Source organism: Stigmatopora argus, chromosome 4, assembly GCF_051989625.1.
Source record: "Stigmatopora argus isolate UIUO_Sarg chromosome 4, RoL_Sarg_1.0, whole genome shotgun sequence".
Classification (NCBI taxonomy): Eukaryota; Metazoa; Chordata; class Actinopteri; order Syngnathiformes; family Syngnathidae; genus Stigmatopora; species Stigmatopora argus.
This window is the reverse complement of record NC_135390.1, coordinates 8,256,246-8,277,229: the sequence shown is the minus strand read 5'-3', so window position 1 is coordinate 8,277,229 and position 20,984 is coordinate 8,256,246. Positions and strand designations below refer to the sequence as shown.

Below are 20,984 nucleotides of genomic sequence, written 5' to 3'. Positions count from 1 at the left end.
GGAGAATACGCTCGGTCTAAAGTGCAGTGAGAGGAACCTGAAAATAAAAGTACGATTTCAGGGAAGCACAGTCATTAAAAAAGGAAAGCCAGACTATTGCACCATACCCTTTTATCGTTCTGTTTTTCTTTCTTTTTCCAAAATTGTTTTGATCCTATTTAATATTATCCACAGCAACAAGAAGCTTTGCAAAGAGATTTCGCAAATGAAACTTCAAATATAACAAAATATGAAAGAAATGTACTACTAGATACAAAACAATTTATTTACCATCTTGAGTTATTTCTTCAGCACAACACAAAAAAATATTTTCAGAAATAGAAAAACCACAACAAGAGTTCCAGCATGTAACCACCACATAATGCCATAAACTTGTAAGAAAGGGCAAGGTTTTGTGCAAGTGAATCTTAATTGTTTTTCCAAGAAATCGATATGTTAAATAACATAGTTTCATTTATGTTATGTCACATAAATATACATTTATATTACAGTTTACACAGCTTTTGATGAATACAAATTTGTCTTTCATAGGCTTGAGTGTTTTGTGATCATGTGCCAAGGGCTCTTTACACTCCTTGAATATAGTAATAATGTCCCACAATTAAAGGGTCTTCTTGGCTTTTACTATATGCATGTGAAACAGAGTCTTGAAATGCTGTTTTTCCAAAGCCAGAACACAAAATAAAAAAATAACTGGAATAAAAAGGTACTATACAAACATATCTTGTAAGGTTTCTTCAAAAAGTTGAAGATAAGTGCTGTCGTACTTGAAGCCAAATCACAGATACGCATGACACGTCTGTTGAGTCCTCAAGTTACTGTACTATTCAAAAATAATTAATCTCTGAAGCCATCAGCCTGTCCTCCTCTCGGTTGTTAACTTCGGATGGCCGTCTTCCTGTCTCTGTCTTTGTTCTGCAAGAGAAGACAAATTTCAGATCGTTGTGCACCCGAGCCAAATACACTTTGAGAGCAAAGTATGTTTGAAAACACCACTCATGAGGTAAACTTTTTACATTTTTGAATGAGGTACATGTTATTTTAAATACCCCAAATTCAAAGTAAACAACTTTTGTTTAATTATTCAGTTTACAATTAGGTACAGTAATATCTAACACTGTAATGCAGATGTGGCCTATTTTTTACACAATTACATTTAATGTAAAACAAAAATTCAAATATATCATCTATAGAAAATTAACAAGCTGGGTCAATGAAACCATTAAACCAGTTATCTGAAATGATGTAGTATCTATAAGAAACATCCCTGGAATAATGTCAAATAAAAAGTAGATCTCCTAATTTTCAGTGCTGAACGTTCACTGGCAAGCTCATTATTTAAGTAAAGGGTGTCAGACTCGGGTTGGTTCGCGGGCCGCTTTAACGTCAACTCGATTTCATGTGGGCCAGACCATTTTAGATATATTTAGATTTTTTTTATATAAATGGATTAAAAGAACTGGATTAAAATCCTTGAATATTAAGTTTTTTATACATCTAAAACAATGTTGATTTTAGCTTTTTTAATATATTTTTAGATTTTACAAAATGATTTTTGAACTAAAAACACAGAAAACATTGATTAAAAAATTACAATCATTGATTTAAAAGGGGGAAAATCAGGAGATTTAATATACATTACACATACATAATATACATAATATACACTCTTCATTTTAATTTGATCCTAAAACAGAAAGTCAGCACTCATGATTTACTTTCGCGGGCCACACAAAATGATGCGGCGGGCCAGATTTGGCCCCCGGGCCGCCACTTTGACACATGATTTAAGTGAATTGGACGTTTATTGTTGTCAGTAGTAGGAAATGAGTTAAACATCTAGTGCCCCAGCTGCACCAAATCCTATAAATTATTTTGCTGTACGTGATGTTTGTTTATGCAATATAGTGGAAAGCTTACCTCGTATTATGAAGTTATAGTTTTATCTCCAGAATTAGCTCTTAAACGGGGCAGACTTTTAATTGGATATGATTGGTGTCTGACAGAATATTTATCTGGGGTATCAGAGCAGTGCACTCTTGATTTCTTGGCTGGTGGACGACTTTCCTATCTGGCCAGGAAAATATCATCACTTTTTCCCTCCCCCTCACTTCTCGGCTACTATTTAAACTTTCAAGTAATGCCAGAGGGATTTCAGCAAACGAACTACTGAGTGATGTGCAACACATCATCCACGTTTGGTTTATTGGTTTTCAAGGCTGACATTTCATGCATTGATTCACAGTGGTCAAAACATATGCATTCAGTCTTCAATACGCTAGAAACCACATTTAATTTGGCTCTACATGTGGTCTCAGGTTAAGAATTATCTTCTCTTTCAGGTAATTTACAGATGAAAAAGAGCTCTTTCTTTTCAGTCGTAACCCCCTTTGTTTGTCCTCTACTGACTCCCCTCTTGGATAGTCTCGACTGATCGTGTGGAACGAGCCTGCTCGCTACCCACTCATCAGCCCCAACACCTGTTCCACATTTCCTTCCAGACAGCGAAATAGGTGTAGGTGTTTGGAGAAAAAAAATCAACTGACCGACATCAACAACAGCGGATAAGTGATGGATATCAGGCCAGAATGAGGGGGTGAGATCATTGGATTTGGGCAGGAATCTGTCCTCCCACTCACTAAGTTGAGATGAATGTATTCATGTAGTATTTGTCTAGGCGACTTAATACAGAAACTCATTTTGGATTTATACCATCTGGTTGTAAGATAGTATCTTTAATTCCCTTTCTGGATGAGAATAATTACAACCACAGAAGCTGCCACAAAATAGGTCTTTTGTGTACATCGATCAACAGCAAAGACACTATTAAGTCTCCAAAAAGACTGTCTCTGAAACAGTGCGGTTTTGGTTACACAGTGAAACATTTGCCAAGTGAACCAGGGGAGGATTTTATGATATTACGGTGATTAATGGATGAATGGAACATTTAACCATATTGATGCTTAATCCAAACACAAAAGTAGTAAGATTAGCTGTGTAGTTTTTGTGGTCAAAAATTGCATTATGTGTGGATTATAAACTCAATACATGCTATTTTGTTTGCAAACTGTAACTTTAGTGAAAAAAAATAAAAGTAAATATACATATATGTATATATATATATTATATATAATATATATAGATACATACATATATATATTTATTTTAATTTCTTTAATTATATATATATATATATATATATATATATATATATATATATATATATATATATATATATATATATATATATATATATATGGGATTTGTTGCATTTACTAGAATTTTGGGGGTTAATTATATATTATTTGTATTTATGTTGTACATGATGAAAATTCCTTTTAACTCATTCAAAAGACATGCACTGAATTGTTTAGTGTAAATTATTATATGCACCTTTAGCACATTTCAACATTCAGTTGTCACTGGCTTTAATAGATTTTCAGTCAGGACGAAAGCTTAAGATTCTGTGGCACTATTTTGGAGTCTTTAAATGACTGCTATATATGTTCTTCACTGATTGGCTAAGAGAAATTCACTGCGTCATAGTGAGGTGTGGGGCTCCATTTAACTTCCACTTAAGTGACCAAATAAATGGCTAAGCCTGACAAAGGATTAAATTACTTCACCTGACTTAACCAAAATGACAACATTATGGGTAGACGACAGACTGTGGGAAAGCAGGCACCCAAGTCGTCTGGCTCTCCAATTTGTACAATTATCAATTTATGTCTAACCACCATCACTTGGACGGGTGCCACCTCTACAGTATGTGGTGAGAGACAGTGCCACAGCTGTGGGAGGGGGAGGAGGGTAGTCCAGCTGGGGTGTGACTCGAAACAGGGGGAGAAGGGTCGAGGGGGTCTTTAAAGCTGACTGGGTAGTCAAAACAATCTCTTGAAGACCATTTCCATCCATCTCTCTCTTTCGCCAAACACACACACAGAGGCTTCCCTTCGGAGCCATTTGTCCAACACTAATATGATTACCTGATGACGTTTACTTTACGATATGATGATATTAGCACATTGAAGTTGAACGAACATTGCGGTAATCTTAATGGGAAGACAACTTTTACACTTATCAAAAACATAACTGAACTTTAATATTGTTTTGCTGAAAAAATCAACACAGGTCGTCCTTTTTATGTGGATTTTCCATGCTCTCGGTCAATTTCCCTGTATTAAGCCATCCTCTCAAAAGCAAGCATATAATTTAGCTCCTGGCGGCACAAAGAGAGGAATATCTGGTTGGAAAATAGAAATCACCCGTAAATCATATATGGGGATTGGTATTCAAGCATGAAATAAAAACTGCTCATATTCCTTCCTTTTAGGGAGGTTGCTATTTTACGGGAGTGCCTCATACAAACTGTCACTGTCCTCATAAGGGATTGTCTATTTGACAGCTGATTAGATTTAGAGGCTCACTATCAAATTGTGCAGCGAAGTGAAATGACTACCAACTAAGCCTTAGTCTGCCATTATGTGGCTTGGATACATTAGTCTTGCTTTTCACACTCGCTGTGGTTTGCAAATAAGCATCCTCATGGCTTCTGAAAAACACTGGGTTTGTTTTAGGTTGCCTAATCCACCGCATGTAAACCCACAGTTTTAATATGATGTTGTAGTAATTATTCAAAAAAGGAGATGAGCACTCCGTGTCAGCCGCTGTCAGTCAAAATGTCGTCAAATAAAATGTGTTAGATAATATAAAATATACCTTTTTTTTTAGTTGAGCTGGATTTGACAACAAAATTATAGTTTAGCTAATAGATTTTGTTAGTTCTATGACCCGGTTTCATCTGTCCCTGTTAAATTGGGGTTTAACTGCTTCCATCTGTGTCGAGAACATACCGACAGGTCCGCGCATGACGGCACCGAGTCACAAACGCTGATCAAGGCGAACACACGCGCCAGTCAGACGTGGGCAGCAATATAGTATATGCGTAAATTGCCACTCCTATTTTAGCCACCTTCGATGCACATCATTAGCATCAGTTAAAATTAAAGGCAAAGTGGCAACGGCAGCAGTATCAGCAAATGAGGGTAATTTACTTTTCATCTATGACCTTGAAATGTCTACTTTCATACGCACAAGTGATGTCATCCTTTTTTTCCACCCAAAACAGACTAATAACCAAATGACTGTAAAAACCACAGTCATTAGTTTGCTCCTAAAAGTGCTATCCATGCAGTTAGGCCCTCATAGATGTATGCTCCATTTGGTCTCCATAAAGAAGCAAAGTGGCATTCAGACAAAAAAAAAAGCAAACTGTCCAAACTGTAGGACAAATGGTGGGCTGATTATCCCACTGAGTCTGTGGCTATTTCTCTCCCTTGTTTTCTCTTTCTCCCTCTCCATGTCTGTTTCCACAACTTCCTGCACGCCATTAGTTAAGACGTGTTGAAAGGGCTGTCGTGATCCAGGCCTCCTTAGCTGAGTAATCATATAGGGCTTTTTTGGATGTCGCAAAAGAAGCAATGAACTGCCGTCTGGCTCTGGATGAAAAACGAGTAGACTTGCAAATGACATGGTTTTGATCAAGTCCGTTTCGTACTGCACACTGTGCCCAATGGGTGCGTGGTTGCATGTGTGTAACTATGTGTGAGAGGGTGTGAGTGTGAGCATGGAGGGATTTTTTTTTTTGGGGGGTACAGAGCACTTTCCAGGCTCCTTTAACGTCACCATCAAAGCTTAACGTCAATGTGTTTCTAATAGCGGCAGCCGAATTAAACACTGGCTGTACGGGCCTCAGCGCAGGATAAATCATTTTCAGAACAATTAGCTCATTTGTTGCTCTGCCCTCCACCGCCAATGACTTCCAGACTCCGACAGCAAGTGTATGTGTGAGCCGCGCAAGCATTTTACGTAGGCTACTAAACTTCAAGGGGGTGACGCCAAATACCTTCTCGTTCACTTTTGATGTGATTAATAATCGTCACCCTGATTGACACGAATAATTGATAAATTGACAAAACTAAATAGTCAAAATACAAGAGTAAAAATAATTGTGTGTAAATAATACATTTTCAAAATGAAGGTTAGAGCTTTTGGGGATTTTTATTGTTTAGATTTCTTGTTAAATGTAGAAGATAATGAAATTACCGTTATATGAATTATTTTCGAACAAATGTATGGAAATTATACTTTAAGGCACATGTGTCAAAGTGGCGGCCCGGGGGCCAAATCTGGCCCGCCGCATCATTTTGTGTGGCCCGGGAAAGTAAATCATGAGTGCCGACTTTCTGTTTTAGGATCAAATTAAAATGAAGAGTATAGATGTATATTAAATTTCCTGATTTTCCCCTTTTAAATCAATAATTGTAATTTTTTAATCAATTTTTTCTGTTTTTAGTTTAAAAATCATTTTGTAAAATCTAAAAATATATTAATATAATATTCAGGGCTCTTAATCCATTTATTAAAAAAATCTAAATATTATATCTAAAATGGTCCGGCCCATGTGAAATCAAGTTGACGTTAAAGCGGCCCCGAGTCTGACACCCCTGCTTTAAGAGGAAAATACCTGGATTGCAGTTGGACAGATTAGTGCGTTGATTATGAAATTGGAGTTTAACTTAATTGGGCCAGAAGAAGTGATGAATGTACAGGCAATAGTATAGGCAACAAAAATATCATTTAACTCTAACATGAAGATGATGACATCAACTCAAAAGCTAATGTGAAATACAGTGGACGGACGGGATGCTTTCGGCCTCCGATTCCTTGGGATTTAGAATGAATTTCCCCCATGAGAAATAATTTAAATAGAAGAAAAGTATTGTAACATTTCTTTGCTGTCATAGAAAAAGATTAAAAAGAATTTAAACATGCTCACTGCCTTACTTTGGTTCCAAACTTTACTGCTTAAGAGAGCAAGGAGCGTGAGCAGTTGTACACTTATCCGGCTGTTTAAGTTTTTGTTTTTTTGTTTTTTTTGCTGATGTGTGTATAGGGAAGTAAAAATGGAAACATGCCTTGATTTTTTTTTGACTTTCAGTTCTTTTAAAGGCTTGTCATGATCTAAATCAGGAGATTGGCACACATTAATTCTTGCTGTGTTCATCTACACATTCTTCCTCGTTTCAAACCCCGGAATATTTTTCTTTTGTAGCATTGTTTGTAAGTATTACAAAAAAACACTACAATGTTATTCAACCTTATTGATAATTAAATCATTGGTGGATTAATAATTATGAAGACAAATTTACAGTAAATGTTATGAGCAGAACCAAAAGGCATTTGGAGTCAACACTAGTTGTGCACTAAACTACACAATTTGACAAAGATGACTGACACTGGAAATTGGAAAATGTGATTAATTTGGCTAAGGCTAGGCAGCGAAACAGCTGTGATGAAACTTAACGTTCGCGCAAATGGACAAAGAGTGCACCCGAGTCTCATTTTACCTTCCCAATCATTTCCCCTCTATAATAACCCATTCCAACTCTGCTATGGAACACTTAAATAGATCCTGGATCCTGCCCATCAAAGTTAACCCCTCAAATACCAGATAGGTTTGTGCTTCCTTCTTTGACTCCTCAATTAATGGCACATGTACAGTTTGGCTGTTATGCGACTTTCAATATTTTCATTGTGGAGTTGTGGTTCAAAATGCAATTATATGGTTTCGCCGTTAATCCACACTCGTTTGTAGTACTGTAGTATGAAAGAGGAGGGCAACATATAATGGCAAAATGTGACCAAGGTCTTATTCTTGTCAGCAGAACTACATTGCTGTAATTAGCATCATAAAACGACACGCATCAACCGTCAATGGTACAGTAGATGGTTTACATTACTATATATAAATGTGCAATCATATATTTTTGGTCCCTGCCCTGCACGGTCGCTCATGTGGCAATGGAATTGATCAAATTTAGCTCTCTTTCAATGGTTTTTTTTTTTTGCATCACCAAGATCAATGAATCCAAATCAAAACACTTTTTTTTCTATTGATGAGTCTGCAAAATTACACATGGTCTTGGGGCATTTTAAAAGAGCTGAGTAAGAATAAACAATAAACTTCATAGCAAACAAAAATAATGTTGTCAATATATTAAAACACATTCTAAACAAAATAATAGTTCTCTGACTGTGTCAAACTTTACTATAATTTTCTATTTGAAGGTAGAATATTAGATATGTTTGCATTGAGCCTTATTAGATGATTTATGCTGTAAGTAAGATAATAGTAACAGCTTATATTTGTGTTGTCTGAATATTTTACTAAAATGGGAATTTCATTTTCACTGTAGATACAGACTCTATAACACAATTTATTTATTAAATAACAAACATTCCTTTTAGATTAAAGTCAGAATTTCACAGTTTAACTTCAGCAAAAGTCTAAGTTTGATTTTGAAATTATTAAACACTATGTGATCCTCTATTGTTCAAAATCTAAAGGTGGTGCTAATACGATGAGCTACTAAAGTGAGGGGTCCCCCTGCCTTTAAAAAATGTTTTTTTACTGCAGCTGTTCCTGACGGGTCACGTGGGTTACCAAAGCAAGCAGAATAACAACAACAACAAAAAAGCAATACAAAAAACACCATGCTTTTTGTAAGCAGGCAAGCAAGAAAAAAATGAACGAAAAAGCCCGATCCAATTGTGTAGTAACCCTAAATTTATTTTGGAATATTCCTTTACTTTAGTTTAATACTATTTGTACCCATTCCAGTTCCCTGCATGAACACATAAACTGCCTGTCCGGCATACAAAAGGCTAATAGGAAACAGAAAAATGTGGCTGAGGCTGCCGCTCTGGAGACAGAAGTTTCAAAGCACTTTTCTACCCAGCATGCATTTCAAGCCCCATCATGTATCAGGAGCAGCAGTTGACAACAGGAGATAGTATTACACTTCTCCTACTAACAGCGCTGACCTCCATCGAGCTGATCGATATGCTGACGCAGGGGTGAGGGAATGAGAGTGGCTGGGGGAAAGCTCTTGAGAAGAAAATGAAATGGAGGCGTAGGTGAGCAGTGGGCACATGTGATTTAAAGGAAACTTGAAGGAAACAGTGGAAAGTTTTGGGTCAAGTCATGTTTATGGGAATTTTAGGTGACACTCCCAAACCTAAAATCCTAAATATTTGGAAAATAGTTTTTTTAATGTGGCAACGGCATCAGAAATGCAATTCAAAAGTTTACGGCGCAAAAGTACAAGTACAATTGAGAACCAGTAACCAGTAGTGATGTTTATATATTTAATGCTTTTTCCCTAGTAGACATGGATTGCGTTGTTAAATTTCAATGTATCATTTCCAGCAATTGATTTCGGCATGCGAATGACGTTATTATTGTGTATTTGTTTTATGCAGGTTTTTTTCGAATTGTCAACATTTGGCCAATATTGCCAGATGTTAACAGTTATCTACTATCTACAGGTTAAATGTTATAATTTGTTCTGGATTCTTCTTCTCTGTATGTAACATGAGGCCAGTGGTTGGCTTGAGACAATTCATGTAGATACAAGGGAGGGACAGATTCAGGTTATTTGTCAGTGAAGGGTTCTCTGGGTTTTGACACTGAAGAAAGTATTGACTTTCACATAGTGCTAGGGCAAAGGGGGGTCTGCCAGATGTCAGCTCTTTCCTAATAAATCCTGCTAAATGGGCAAAATCCAGATTAGAGAGGCAAAGTTCCTTGGACATCACCTCTATCACTTTCGATCCTGATGTAAGACTGGAGTTGTATTTATTTATTCATTCATTTTCTGAACCACTTATCCTCACAGGGGTTGCAGGGGGTGCTGGACCCTAACTACGGGCACCAGACGAATCGATGGCCAGCTAATTGCAGGGCAGAGTTGTATATATTTTAAGTTAAATAGCTTCTGCTCTCCTTGTTAGAGTGACAGTTTTCTCCATCTTATCATCCAGTTACCATGCTGAATGAACTCAATTTCTGATACTTAGTACTGTTTCTGTTAATGCAGCCTAGTACGACAGACTGGGTCCAGATAGCCTAATTTAAACAAGACTAAAATGAGTTTTAACTGAGATTTTCTAGTTATCTGCTTTATCCACAAGCTGCTTTCATCAAACATTTTTGGACCGGTTTTATACACCACCTTGATCCTTCAAGCCACCTGCCTTACTAATGCTAAATCCCTACAGTCCACTTATACAGCCTTTCACCCCCAAAGGCCGACTTGAAAGAGTTTCAAGTTTTTATTTTTATATCCCTTGAGGCCAATCAGGTTTACAGACTTCGTCACTGATCTCACATCAGCTTAAATCACCGAACCGTGGCTCAACTTTGTGGATTTTAAAAAAGGACTTGTAATTTCAAGTGTTGTGTTTGTTTTACACTCTTTATATAGTTAAGGGAAAGTGACAGTTTCAACACTAATTGATATTATTTTGTTCGAGTGCTCACCATTTTTCTCTGGTTGCTGAGACAGAACGTACAGATGTGCTTAGGCTGGCCTGACTGATCCGATCCTCGATTCGGGGAGGAGTTGACATGGAAGAACGGGGGCGATGGAGCGTGGCAGGGCTGTCCGTCATGAAGACCCTCGCCCAGGAGCAAAACGTTCCCCAGGTGACTGATATAGCTGCTGGCCAGGCGAAGAGTCTCGATCTTTGACAGTTTCCTAGTGTTTGAATCAAAGGGACATTGATCACAATCATGAACCACATCCTCACAAACTATACAGATGCGTGAAAAATGAACTTATTTGGGTAACGTGAAAGGTTTGCGTACCTGTCCGCAGGCTCAGTAGGGATGAGCGTGCGTAGCGCCGTGAATGCCGTGTTGACAGAATTGGTCCGATCTCGCTCGCGAGCATTGGCTGCCGTCCTCTGACGGATTTCAGTGGGGGGACATGACCCCGGGGGCCCCAGTCTCCCCAGGACGGCTTCGACCGCTGCTGCGCCCGCTCCCCCCATGAACAGCTTTCTCTTCCTGTTCATCTTGATGTGAAAGGCAGACGGGGACGATGATGACAGGCGAAAGGTCCCAGAATTGGTGGAGGGCTCTTCTGAGCCTGAGCCCTCGCTGCCATTCTCGTCATCATCTTCTGAGAGGAGAGCGATGTCACCGTACAAGAAGCGCCCTGCAGGAGACGCCGTTCGCAGCATTGCAAAAGTCATCTTAAATGCCACGAGTCAATCCCTTTAAGGTTGTTTTGACCAGGTTTTTAAGGGAAACGATTTAGTAGATGCCTAACTGGCTAACTAGTCAACCAGGTAAGTGCGTTGATTTTTTTTTCAACTTGTCCCTTTAACGGTGGCGTGTCTCCCAGTTGATGCTAAAACTGCAGTGCAACAGGTGGCTGCAGCTTCCAGGATCGTCTTCTTCTCTTCACATCCCAAGAATCACTTTGTCAATATCCTCTGGAAGAAAGTTATGTTATAACGGTACGCTGAAGCCTCCACACGTGTGTTGCTGATTTGCTTCGAGTGACCTTGAAGTCAATTTTGGTTGCTTCAGTCCCAAGTAGAAAAATGACTCACCGCCTGTGGCAGCACTTTGTTTCTGTCTCTCCCTGTCTTTCCTTTTGCTGCTGTGCTCCACGTGTGCCTGCTGTCTGAGTGTTTCCGTCTGCCTCAGGGTTTATAGCTGGTGGGAGGGTCTAAAGACTCCCCTGCTCCTCCTTCGGAGAGGAGCGGGTCCCTTCGCTGCCGTCTAGAAGTAGGCCAGAGAGACAGGAGGCAAGGGGCAAACCATCGGCAGGAGTTTGTTTTGGCTGCACACCAGAAGCTTTCGGGGGGATTCCACCCTTTCACACAAGCTGCATCGCACTAGTTGACTGTGTGGTTTTGGTGCCCGCTCACACTCGTTACTATTAATTTGGGGAGACACTGCCTGCTTATAACTTATGTCTTCTGCTGCCATTGACAACGCTAGATGCCTATTTCGTGATAAATGAGAAGGCAGTGATCATTTACCGCTGGCCCTCCTGGTCAAAATGGGCTGCACGTCTATCGGTGTCAAGGGCGGAGAGTGAGTTACGGTACAGTTTGGCACAGTTAACCAAATTTTTACTATTACCGAAGACAATAAAGTAGGGCATAAAGCATTGGTGGATTTTCCTTAGCATGTAGCATTTTATGAAGAAATAAAAATGTTAAGAGTAGGCAAGCTTTATTTGGTGAAAAAGTTCTTCACATCAGACTGAAAATTTCCTATAAACCTTTTAAATGGCAGCATGCTGTCTAGACTTAGGCAGATGAGTGGCAAAAGTCTGTTATATATCAAGAGTTATAATAAGCATCCAAAAGTGGTCAGCGTCAACTTGCACTTAGTGTCAGTGCTGTTGTTCCTTGCTAACTAACTTTGCTCCAAATCAATACAAAAAACTATTAAAAAAAATATTGTCCATCCACGTTTTTGACAACCACAGAACTTGAGTTGTGAAGCAATCGTTTGCCATTCCCCATATCATCTTTTCCTCCCTCAGCCTCCCCCCTCTGTGTTGTTTATGTCTCTGGACAGCAGCAGACTTGGCGGCCAAGAGCCGCAGCCCTGGAAGCCGGCCATCAGTCGAGGCTTGCGGCTGAAATCGGGAACTGGATAATTATCCTGAGATGGCTAGTAAAAGTGGTGATACGAGAAGACTTCTGATCTGTCTTTATATGTACTGAGTAGCTGTATCTGCATGACAACTGATCTTCCAAAGAAAAGCATGTTAAGGACTTATTTATATTATTTAGGTACAAATCACCACATAACCGCTATTTTTATGACTGACTTAACACAAAAAGACAAAGTAAAGCAATTATTTTTAGTTTTTCTTATGCCTCTGTCTTTTCATGCATTTCTATGGATCAACTACAGACAGTGACTACAATCTCTCTGCTATTTAAAGGCTTTAGGATTTGATTAAATACGATTGAACAATTTATGGGTTATTATCAGGTAAGTGACTGACCTTAAGTATTTTTTCCTCATATGAATTTGTGGTGGGTGAATGTTGACAGTAGACTCTGAAGTGTACAATACTCAGTGGTCATTTGCTGAAAACTCAAAACCCAAGTGCCATTGCTAGTATGCCTGTTTTGTGTAAATTGGCAACAGCAAGTTGCTGTTGAAAACGAACAGCACAATGAATAATCTGTCATCGTTACATAAAGTTACAGTCAGCATTCATCACTCTTGCCTCTCCACTTCTACATGTATGGATTCGATCCCCTCCGGTGCCAGACCTCATTTTTGTATCAAATGAATGACATGCTGTATGTCCATTTCATTGCCATTATTAATTCATTCATTTTCCGTGATGCTTATCCTCACAAGGGTCACGGGGAGTTTTGGAGTCTATCCCAGCCAACTATGGGCACTATATTCATGAATAATAATCAATTGACAATACCATTCACATAACTTTTTTAGGTTTTGTCAAAACGGTTAATGCTATTTTATGAGATGTTTCCAGGTTATCCATTGCATCAAAATGAGTGTGGTGGGACAATAGAATCTACAATGTGGCATTTCTTTTGAGGCATACCTTAAAGCTCTGTCCACTCTTGCTCGTTTTGTGTTTTTGCTCTGGTGATTCTTAATGATCCCATTGACTTTGATTTGCTTTGTACTTTGTGCTTTTGCTTTGTTGTTCTGCGGCCTTTGCGACTGTACTGTCTAACTTATAACTATGCCTTTTCTTGCTACTGTCACAATGAAATTTCCCGAATACGGGATGAATAAAGTTATCCAATCCAAACCACATGGAGGCCAAAGACCGCCATCGGAACTGAAATGCTTGATCTATATGTGATTAAAATTTCATTTATGCCACCTATAAAAGTTTTAGATTTTATTTTGCCACAGATTTTCTGGAGCTGTACCAGCTGACTTTAGGCAAGAGCTAACCACGCAAAAACAGGGAGAACATGTAAATAAACTCTGTAAAATACAAAAGCTAAATGACATAACCACAGCAGTCTTTCTCCCCAAATAACTGTTAAGTATGAACGTTTGCGTGAATGGCTGTCCGTCTCCTTGTGCCCTGCAATTGGCTGACCACCAATTTAGGGTGTCACCCCCCTGTGCCTGTAGTTAGATGGGAGAGGCTCCAGCACCCTACGTGACCCTTGTGAGGATAAACGGTTCAGAAAATGAATGGTGTCATTACGAATGTATACTCTTTTTCTGTACGGCGTTAGAGTCGTTGTGATGAAGGTGCCAAAACATTTCATATATGGGAACTTTCAGGACTACTGAAATCATTTGTGGTTGTGCCTATTATCGCCAGATCTTTTCATCACTGTGGAACCAATCAAGAGTTGAAGTGGCGTTCATAACCTCAACAGCCCACGGTAGAGTGGGCGAGGGCAATAAAACACTGAGATATTTGGCAAGTCTGTTTCAGACGCAGTGGTCCATCATTACTTCCTCTGATTTGCATCTCACATGTGTGGGTCTGATCTCACACAGTATCCAGTTCTCCCTGAATTGATGCCTTGAGGCCAGAAAACATAATGCAGACATAGGGGCTTTTCATAACCACACGTGGCAGCATTTTACAAAAGAATGTACCAAGATTAAATAATTTGATTTACAGCTCAGTAATTGTGACATTTGCATAAAATGACATGACAGGGTTACCCTAGGTCACCATCAGTATGCCTGGATGTCATACTATGTGGTGTATAATTTAGAATTTTGGGCAAATACTTGAAGTTTGTATTCTTCTTTTTCAAATGGGGAATACATTTTGGTGCATATCTCTGAATCAATCTCCAGTTGTTCATGCAGAAAATGTAGTTTGTACACTGAATTTAATGACAATCTTTAAATTCATTGTGCAAAGTGCTTATTCTTTATACAGAATGATATATATGCCTTAATTTGACAAACAAAAGGCACATTTCCATTTCATTTCATTAGCTATATATTTCAGATATGTTCAAAAATCTGCCTTAAAGAAAACACTTTTTTTTTTTCATTTCGCATACCAGAGAACTAACTATTTAATTATCTAAGCATTCTTATATTTCCTATTCTCTCTTAGGTTATAGCCACTTTATACATCTGACTTTGTCAAGACAGAGGATACAGACAGTCAGCGAAGCAACCAGTAATTTCTATTGGTAATTTAGAGTATTCAATTAATCGCCCATTAATGTTTTAAATGGTGGAAGGAAACTCACAACATTTTGTCTTATTGTTTTTTTCTTTTATCATGACTGACTGATTAAGGAGGGTATTTAAAAAAATTGTGTACCTAAAAGAAAAATCAAGTTTTAGATTGCAAATGTATAAATCAACAGCGGTTCAGCAGATGAGGCTAGCGCATTGGCCTTACAGTTCTGGGGTCCTGGGTTCGAATCCAGATTGGTACCCCGGTGTGGAGTTTGCATGTTCTCCCTCGGCCTGTGTGGGTTTTCTCTGGGTACTCTGGTTTCCACCCACATTCCAAAAACTTTTTGGACACTCTAAACTGCCCCTAGGTATGAGTGTGAGCGTGAATGTTTGTCCGTCTTATTCAGGGTGGTCCCTGTCACTGGCCCTAAATCAGCTGGAATAGGCTCCAGCACCCTTGTGAGGATAAATGGTTCTGAAAATGGATCAATGTTTAAATCATGACGGCTCTGCACAGCATCTCTTAAGTGTTCCATAGCATTGTCAAAACAGCCTTTGATTGTGCAGGTGTACATAGTGTTGTGGCAGCCTGGACACTAAATACATAAGTGCTGAGTTCCTTAAGTAATACTGAATTAGTGTGACTGCTGCTTGACTATGTGCAGTCACCAAATGATGCGAACATTGTCAACTTAAAATATGACTAAATGCCTTTTAAGGATGCCCGCAAAAATATCGAGGACAACACAAGAAACAATAACATCCAAGGCTCATTTCGCTTCAGAAGAGAATGATAAAAAAAACGTTTTTTTCCAAACATACATTAAAACCATATGATTACATCCCTAAAATAATAATCCTACTTTATATATCTCGGGGTAACCCCCTTGAAAGGCGCATGCGGCAGCAGCACAGTAGTAGAAAACCATCTGAGAATCATTAGCCTCCTCTCTCTCCTCCTCTCGCTTGATACTCTTTTCGCAGCTCAGACGTATTATTCATTAGTCTGATGAAAAACACCCACCAACACAGCCTTCTCTCATACACACGCCACAATCTCCCCCGCAGTCTGAGCCTAGCTGAAAAGTTCTGGTGTGGGACCTGTCGGAACTCGGAAGCAGGTCTGGACCTAACGCAGTGCCACAAGAGCAGGCGTCTGGAGGGTAAAAGAGTCTCCAAGGAAGTGAGCAATATATCGCGGTCCTTGGACACTCGTTTTTAGCCTGAAAGTGACAGCAGCCAGAAGAAGGAGGAGGGAAGGGGGAGCAAAGAAGATTCGGGACTTGTTATGGTGCCGCTCAGCAGACGTCTGGGGAGGGTCATTACCAAAAGTCCAAAAGCATCTGTCTACTTTCCATAGCGGGCACAGACAGAGCGAGCAGGAGGAAGAATATGAGAAGGAAGGGAAAAAGAGAGAAAGAGATGGGAAGACAGAGGAAGAAAAGTGGCATGGAAGGGAAGGAAATGAAAAGAGGGAGGTAAAGAAAACCAAAGGGGAGAAAGTTGGCTGCCAAGACTCCAGACTTGATGGGATTTTACATGGGGAAAATGTCCGGAAGAGCGCCCCTCCTTCTCCTTAACCTGAACCCCCACCACCACCAGCACTCACCCCACTTTCAGCCTCAGCTCCAGCCACACTCTACTGCTTCCCCCCAGAGAGGCCAACTCTACAGCTGGCCTTATTAAAGCAAGAGAGTCAGAGAGACAGAAAAAAAAGAGGCACAAGGAAAGAGAGGTCACACAACTGGAAGACATCAGTTGAAACCGTGCTCGCTCTTTTAGCTTTTTCCGTTCATATCCCTTTTTATGATGGAGTGATAGAGTTTCTCACAAACACGCTGGTGGTGCACTGGGTTCAAGCACGTAATAAAAAAACTATTGTTTGATTGTTATTGTCGCCTTGCTGTAAAAAATGGCACAATTGCTGCTAAATGAAAGTCTGGGTGACTTTTATTTGCTTTGCTTGAAAGGCTGTCATTTTATATTTGTAGATGTCTCTTTTATCCCCTTGAGTCCTGCAAGATTTGCAAATAATTAGAGTGTAAAAGAAACTTAGAATGGAAGTCTGTTTCTAATCTGTTTGCTGGTGTTCGTTTACAATTTGCTGCAGCTTGTCTACGTTTAGTTCTGCATGGTGACTTGCCGGGAAGGTTTGCCGTCACACATACGGAGACACTCATTTGCACCTCGGCACAGGGCAAGCAGAAGCTACCGGCTACTGATCTGCTCAGATAAGGCTAACAAGATTTACTGAAACTCATGACTAAAGTAAGACTTCGTCTGCAATTTTTGTCTGATGGATCGATTCCCGTTCGTTGGCTGTGTGATTGTGAGAGTGAATGGTTGTCTGTCTCTGTGTGTCCAATGACTGACAGGCCACAAGCATCCTGCGACCCTGGATAAGCGGTTGTTGAAAATGGATGAATAGTAGCAGACTTTTTCTGTTGAAAGGTTTGCAGTTGGCTTTTATTTGCAAACAAGAGTAAAGTCCAATTCTTGGTGAAATGGTCTGCACATCTGTAGTATATCTTGAGCTGGAATTATCCATTGCTGCCAAGATAATTTGTGATTGGCAGGTTTGGGGTCTATTTTTTCTAAAGTAAATTAGAAATAATAAGGAAGAATATTGATTAATCGCTGTTTATTTCAAATGAACGCACATTACACGTGTAATTGCATTCATGCAATTCACTTGGACAAATGTCAAACAATGTCATAGAATAAATTTAACCTTTAAGAAAATATTGTGCTTTTGAGTCAAATAGAATAGAACAAAGAAACAAACAGGCAAAGCAAACACAACCACAAACAAGTGTAATTGCATTCATGCAATTCACTTGGACAAATGTAATGTAATGTAAAAAATATATCAAAATATAGCTCAATTTGCTTAAAATGGATGAGTACTGTATCTCTGACATAGTAGTAATTGATTTGATTGGCTAGATTGGTACTGGCATTTCAAAGCAATTTTATCTACTTCCTGGAAATATTGACTTTTATTGACATTTTTCTCTATAATTAAAAAACATAAAAATTGAATTCAGTTTTCTAATTTAAATTGTTAAACAAGATTCATTATGCTGCAATGCACACGATCCAAACCTTCCTTTAACCTTCAAGCAAAGCAAAACATTACAGATGAAAAACTATAATGTTTGAGGCACTACCTCAATGATGAATGAATGTTTCATGGATGACAATCTAAATGAAGAATAAAATTGCTGGTCTTCTTAATGCATGTACGGTGAGTGTTTTGTATGTTTTTAATTTCCAAATATACTCGGAATTATCTATACAAGCTTCCAAACATTATGAAATAGGCTAAGAAACACAATAACTACAAAGACACCCAGGAGAGCACAAACCTCAGCCAAGTTTGAACTGTAAATAAAAATATAAGAAAAACTAGTCTGATTTATTAGTACTTACTTTTTGTCCATATGTTACCATTTCCCGATCTTACAGATTTTATGCACCAGTTTGGGTTGGAGGAATGCAAGAGATGGGAAAGGAGACGCAATTCATCTTATTTGCGTAAAAAAATCTTTTCATTTCTACGACCATTTATTTTTTCCAATCTGATTTCAGATTTAGTCTGCAGGCTACTCACTGGAGCAAGAATAAACTATTTAAAACTTCTTCCAGAGCTGAGGATTCCTCCAGAGGTGAATTACTAAGTAACATAACTTGAATCTAAATGTTAAACCATATTAATATCCAAACTTAATGGATTGTTTCTGAGTGGAGTCCATCCGTCTCTATTCTCCACCAATCAAACTGACTCCATCCATTCTCTTTAAATGTGGGGCAGTGGCGAGTTGCATGGAGACATCTCTGTTCAAAAGTAAAACATGATCTGGGCATCACCTGAGTATTTTCACATGCCGCACCTGACCTGTGTGACAGCAAATTATATATGGGAACACTTCTTAATGAGCCAGTGATAATGTAACCCTTGAACCCACATAATTGTCCCCGACGCAATAAGTTGCCACTGCATTTCTTCTGGCTTTTAATATTTGGAGATATTTTACAACCTCACAAGTATATCTAAGAACATGTTTAAAAAAACAAGAGAAGAAAACTCAGTATGATTGCAAGTCATAGCTTTTTGATGTCATTAGCTTGTTGAATTTAGCCAAATGAAAGCAAATGAAGCTGATATCAAATCAAGTAGTTTTTTCTAACTATATTTATCAATGACATCAATGCTGCACTCTTGATTCCAGTATAAGATGTTAGCCAATAACCACACGGGACAACCTAACAGAAGAGTGCTTTGAGTCGATCAAAATATAAGTCATTTTAAGGTGATATGTTTTTTTTCCTCCACCTGAGCCTCTCACTATGACTCTTCTCTTAAAGTCTCTTTGTTGCTTTCTGTTTTTCATCTCCCACCCTCTCCATTTAACAGCGACACATTTTTGTACCCACTTGTGCTCATACAGGCGGTAGGCCAGTAGTTTCCAGTCCCTCACGTCACTGGAAATGGGAAGTTTGTTCCGGGGGTGTGTTTCTAATTGTCCCCTTACGTTGTTTCTTCACCATAAAAATCAAATATTATTTGTAGAATCAGTCCTGATAAAGTTATGACATGATTGGAATGTTTTCCAAAATTTTGGGGCACTAGAAGACTTTTCTGTCTTCAGAAAATTCCATGGTGTAATCGCTGCCTGCTTTAAATGCCAAGCAGTTCACATTACTGAACCATAAAGAGAATGACAGAAGTGGTACAGGCATTTTCCAAAGAACTAGATATGACAACATTTATTAGAAGTTTGTTGTTGATCCTTTGTAGCAATAAGTGACTTATAAAAATAAGGGGTTTTCACATTGTATTATCCTGATAACTTGTTTTGTGGAAAGAAACCATATTTGGTTTATTGAAAAGCAGTGTTAACTAACTGGCAATCATGGTCCTTGTGTGGAACCAATTTTAAGTTGTGCAGACATTTTAGGCTTTACAGTGAAAAGTGCAGAGTGATATGTGAGTTACGCTTTTCTGATTGAACATTTCAACCTGTAAACACAAATTCAGCGCTTAAAGCCTAAATGCCTAAAGATAAATCATGGGAGAAAGCTAAGAAAGTCTGTTTTTGTTGTCTCTTGTTGAATATATTTAACCTCTCTGTGCTGTCCTAATGAAGACTTAGAGTTAAAGTTCAACCAGTTGCGACCAATTCAACTCACAGAAAATAACAGGTAGGTTTGATTGCTGGTTTGAAAGAGTTGCTTCAATGTTTAAGGAATCCATTAGAAACACATTTTATGTTCATAAGGACATTAAAAATGAACCTATAACGGGTTCCAAAACACTCATTATTACCTTTGGTATTCAAAATCTAAATTTCCAAGGCAAAACTGTCCCAGAACTAGAAAAAAAAGAGTTTAAATTGAGACATTTCATTCTTTGTACTAATGTGGCCTGATGGGAGTTCTGCATTGTAAAGTGAGGTCACCAGTGGTCATCATCTATGGAGCTCCACCTGATGATAACCAACTAACTCTGGAAAATCACACTCACCCTTTGTGTGTGCAATACATTTAATGGGAAAATAGTTATTTCATGACAGCATATTTAATCCTCAACTAAGGCTAAGAAAGAGAAAGCGAGGGCACCATAGAGTGTGTGTGAGAGTAAGAGGTGAGGGCAAAGTCAAACCATTGTGTGTGCGTTTGATGTTACACTCTTGTAAAGCGGCAGCTGGAGAAGGCTGTCCCTTGAGAACCACCGCAGCCGGCTAGTAAACCACACACACACACATACTCGGGTGTGTGCATACACATAAGCACATAGAGAAAAACACAGTAATCCAGTCTTTAATAAAGCTATCGCCGAGGAAACAGACCAGACCTGACCGATCTGAGGCCCTTTTGAGGCGAGAGTGACACGGTCACACTCACAGTTATACAGCTCCATATCCTCTCAGAGAGAAGAAATTACTGGTTG

At 38.8% G+C, this 20,984-nt stretch overlaps 1 protein-coding gene across 2 annotated transcripts; it reads right to left on the bottom strand.

Annotated features, from left to right (window-relative positions):
* Positions 1-279: 279 nt before the first annotated feature.
* LOC144073238 (basic helix-loop-helix transcription factor scleraxis-like) lies at positions 280-13,237 on the bottom strand. Of its 2 annotated transcripts, XM_077598922.1 has the most exons (4): positions 11,464-13,237; positions 10,712-11,343; positions 10,385-10,601; positions 280-915 (listed from the first exon to the last, which is right to left on the bottom strand). In XM_077598922.1, the coding sequence occupies exons 2-4, from the start codon at positions 11,098-11,100 to the stop codon at positions 877-879; spliced, it is 645 nt and encodes a 214-aa protein (XP_077455048.1). In that variant the 5' UTR covers positions 11,101-11,343; positions 11,464-13,237; the 3' UTR covers positions 280-876. The 2 variants fall into 2 exon arrangements, with proteins under 2 accessions (XP_077455048.1, XP_077455047.1); XM_077598921.1 differs by having other exon boundaries at positions 10,712-13,237.
* Between the last annotated feature and the right edge of the window lie 7,747 nt (positions 13,238-20,984).

Bases quoted from the DNA above. Each gene is read 5' to 3' on its own strand.
- LOC144073238 (XM_077598921.1), bottom strand. From the start codon at position 11,100: ATGACTTTTGCAATGCTGCGAACGGCGTCTCCTGCAGGGCGCTTCTTG. The intron at 10,602-10,711 runs GTACGCAAACCT...TTCAAACACTAG, and splicing joins CCTACTGAGCCTGCGGACAG to GAAACTGTCAAAGATCGAGA. The intron at 916-10,384 runs GTGAGCACTCGA...CTTCTCTTGCAG, and splicing joins TCAGCAACCAGAGAAAAATG to AACAAAGACAGAGACAGGAA.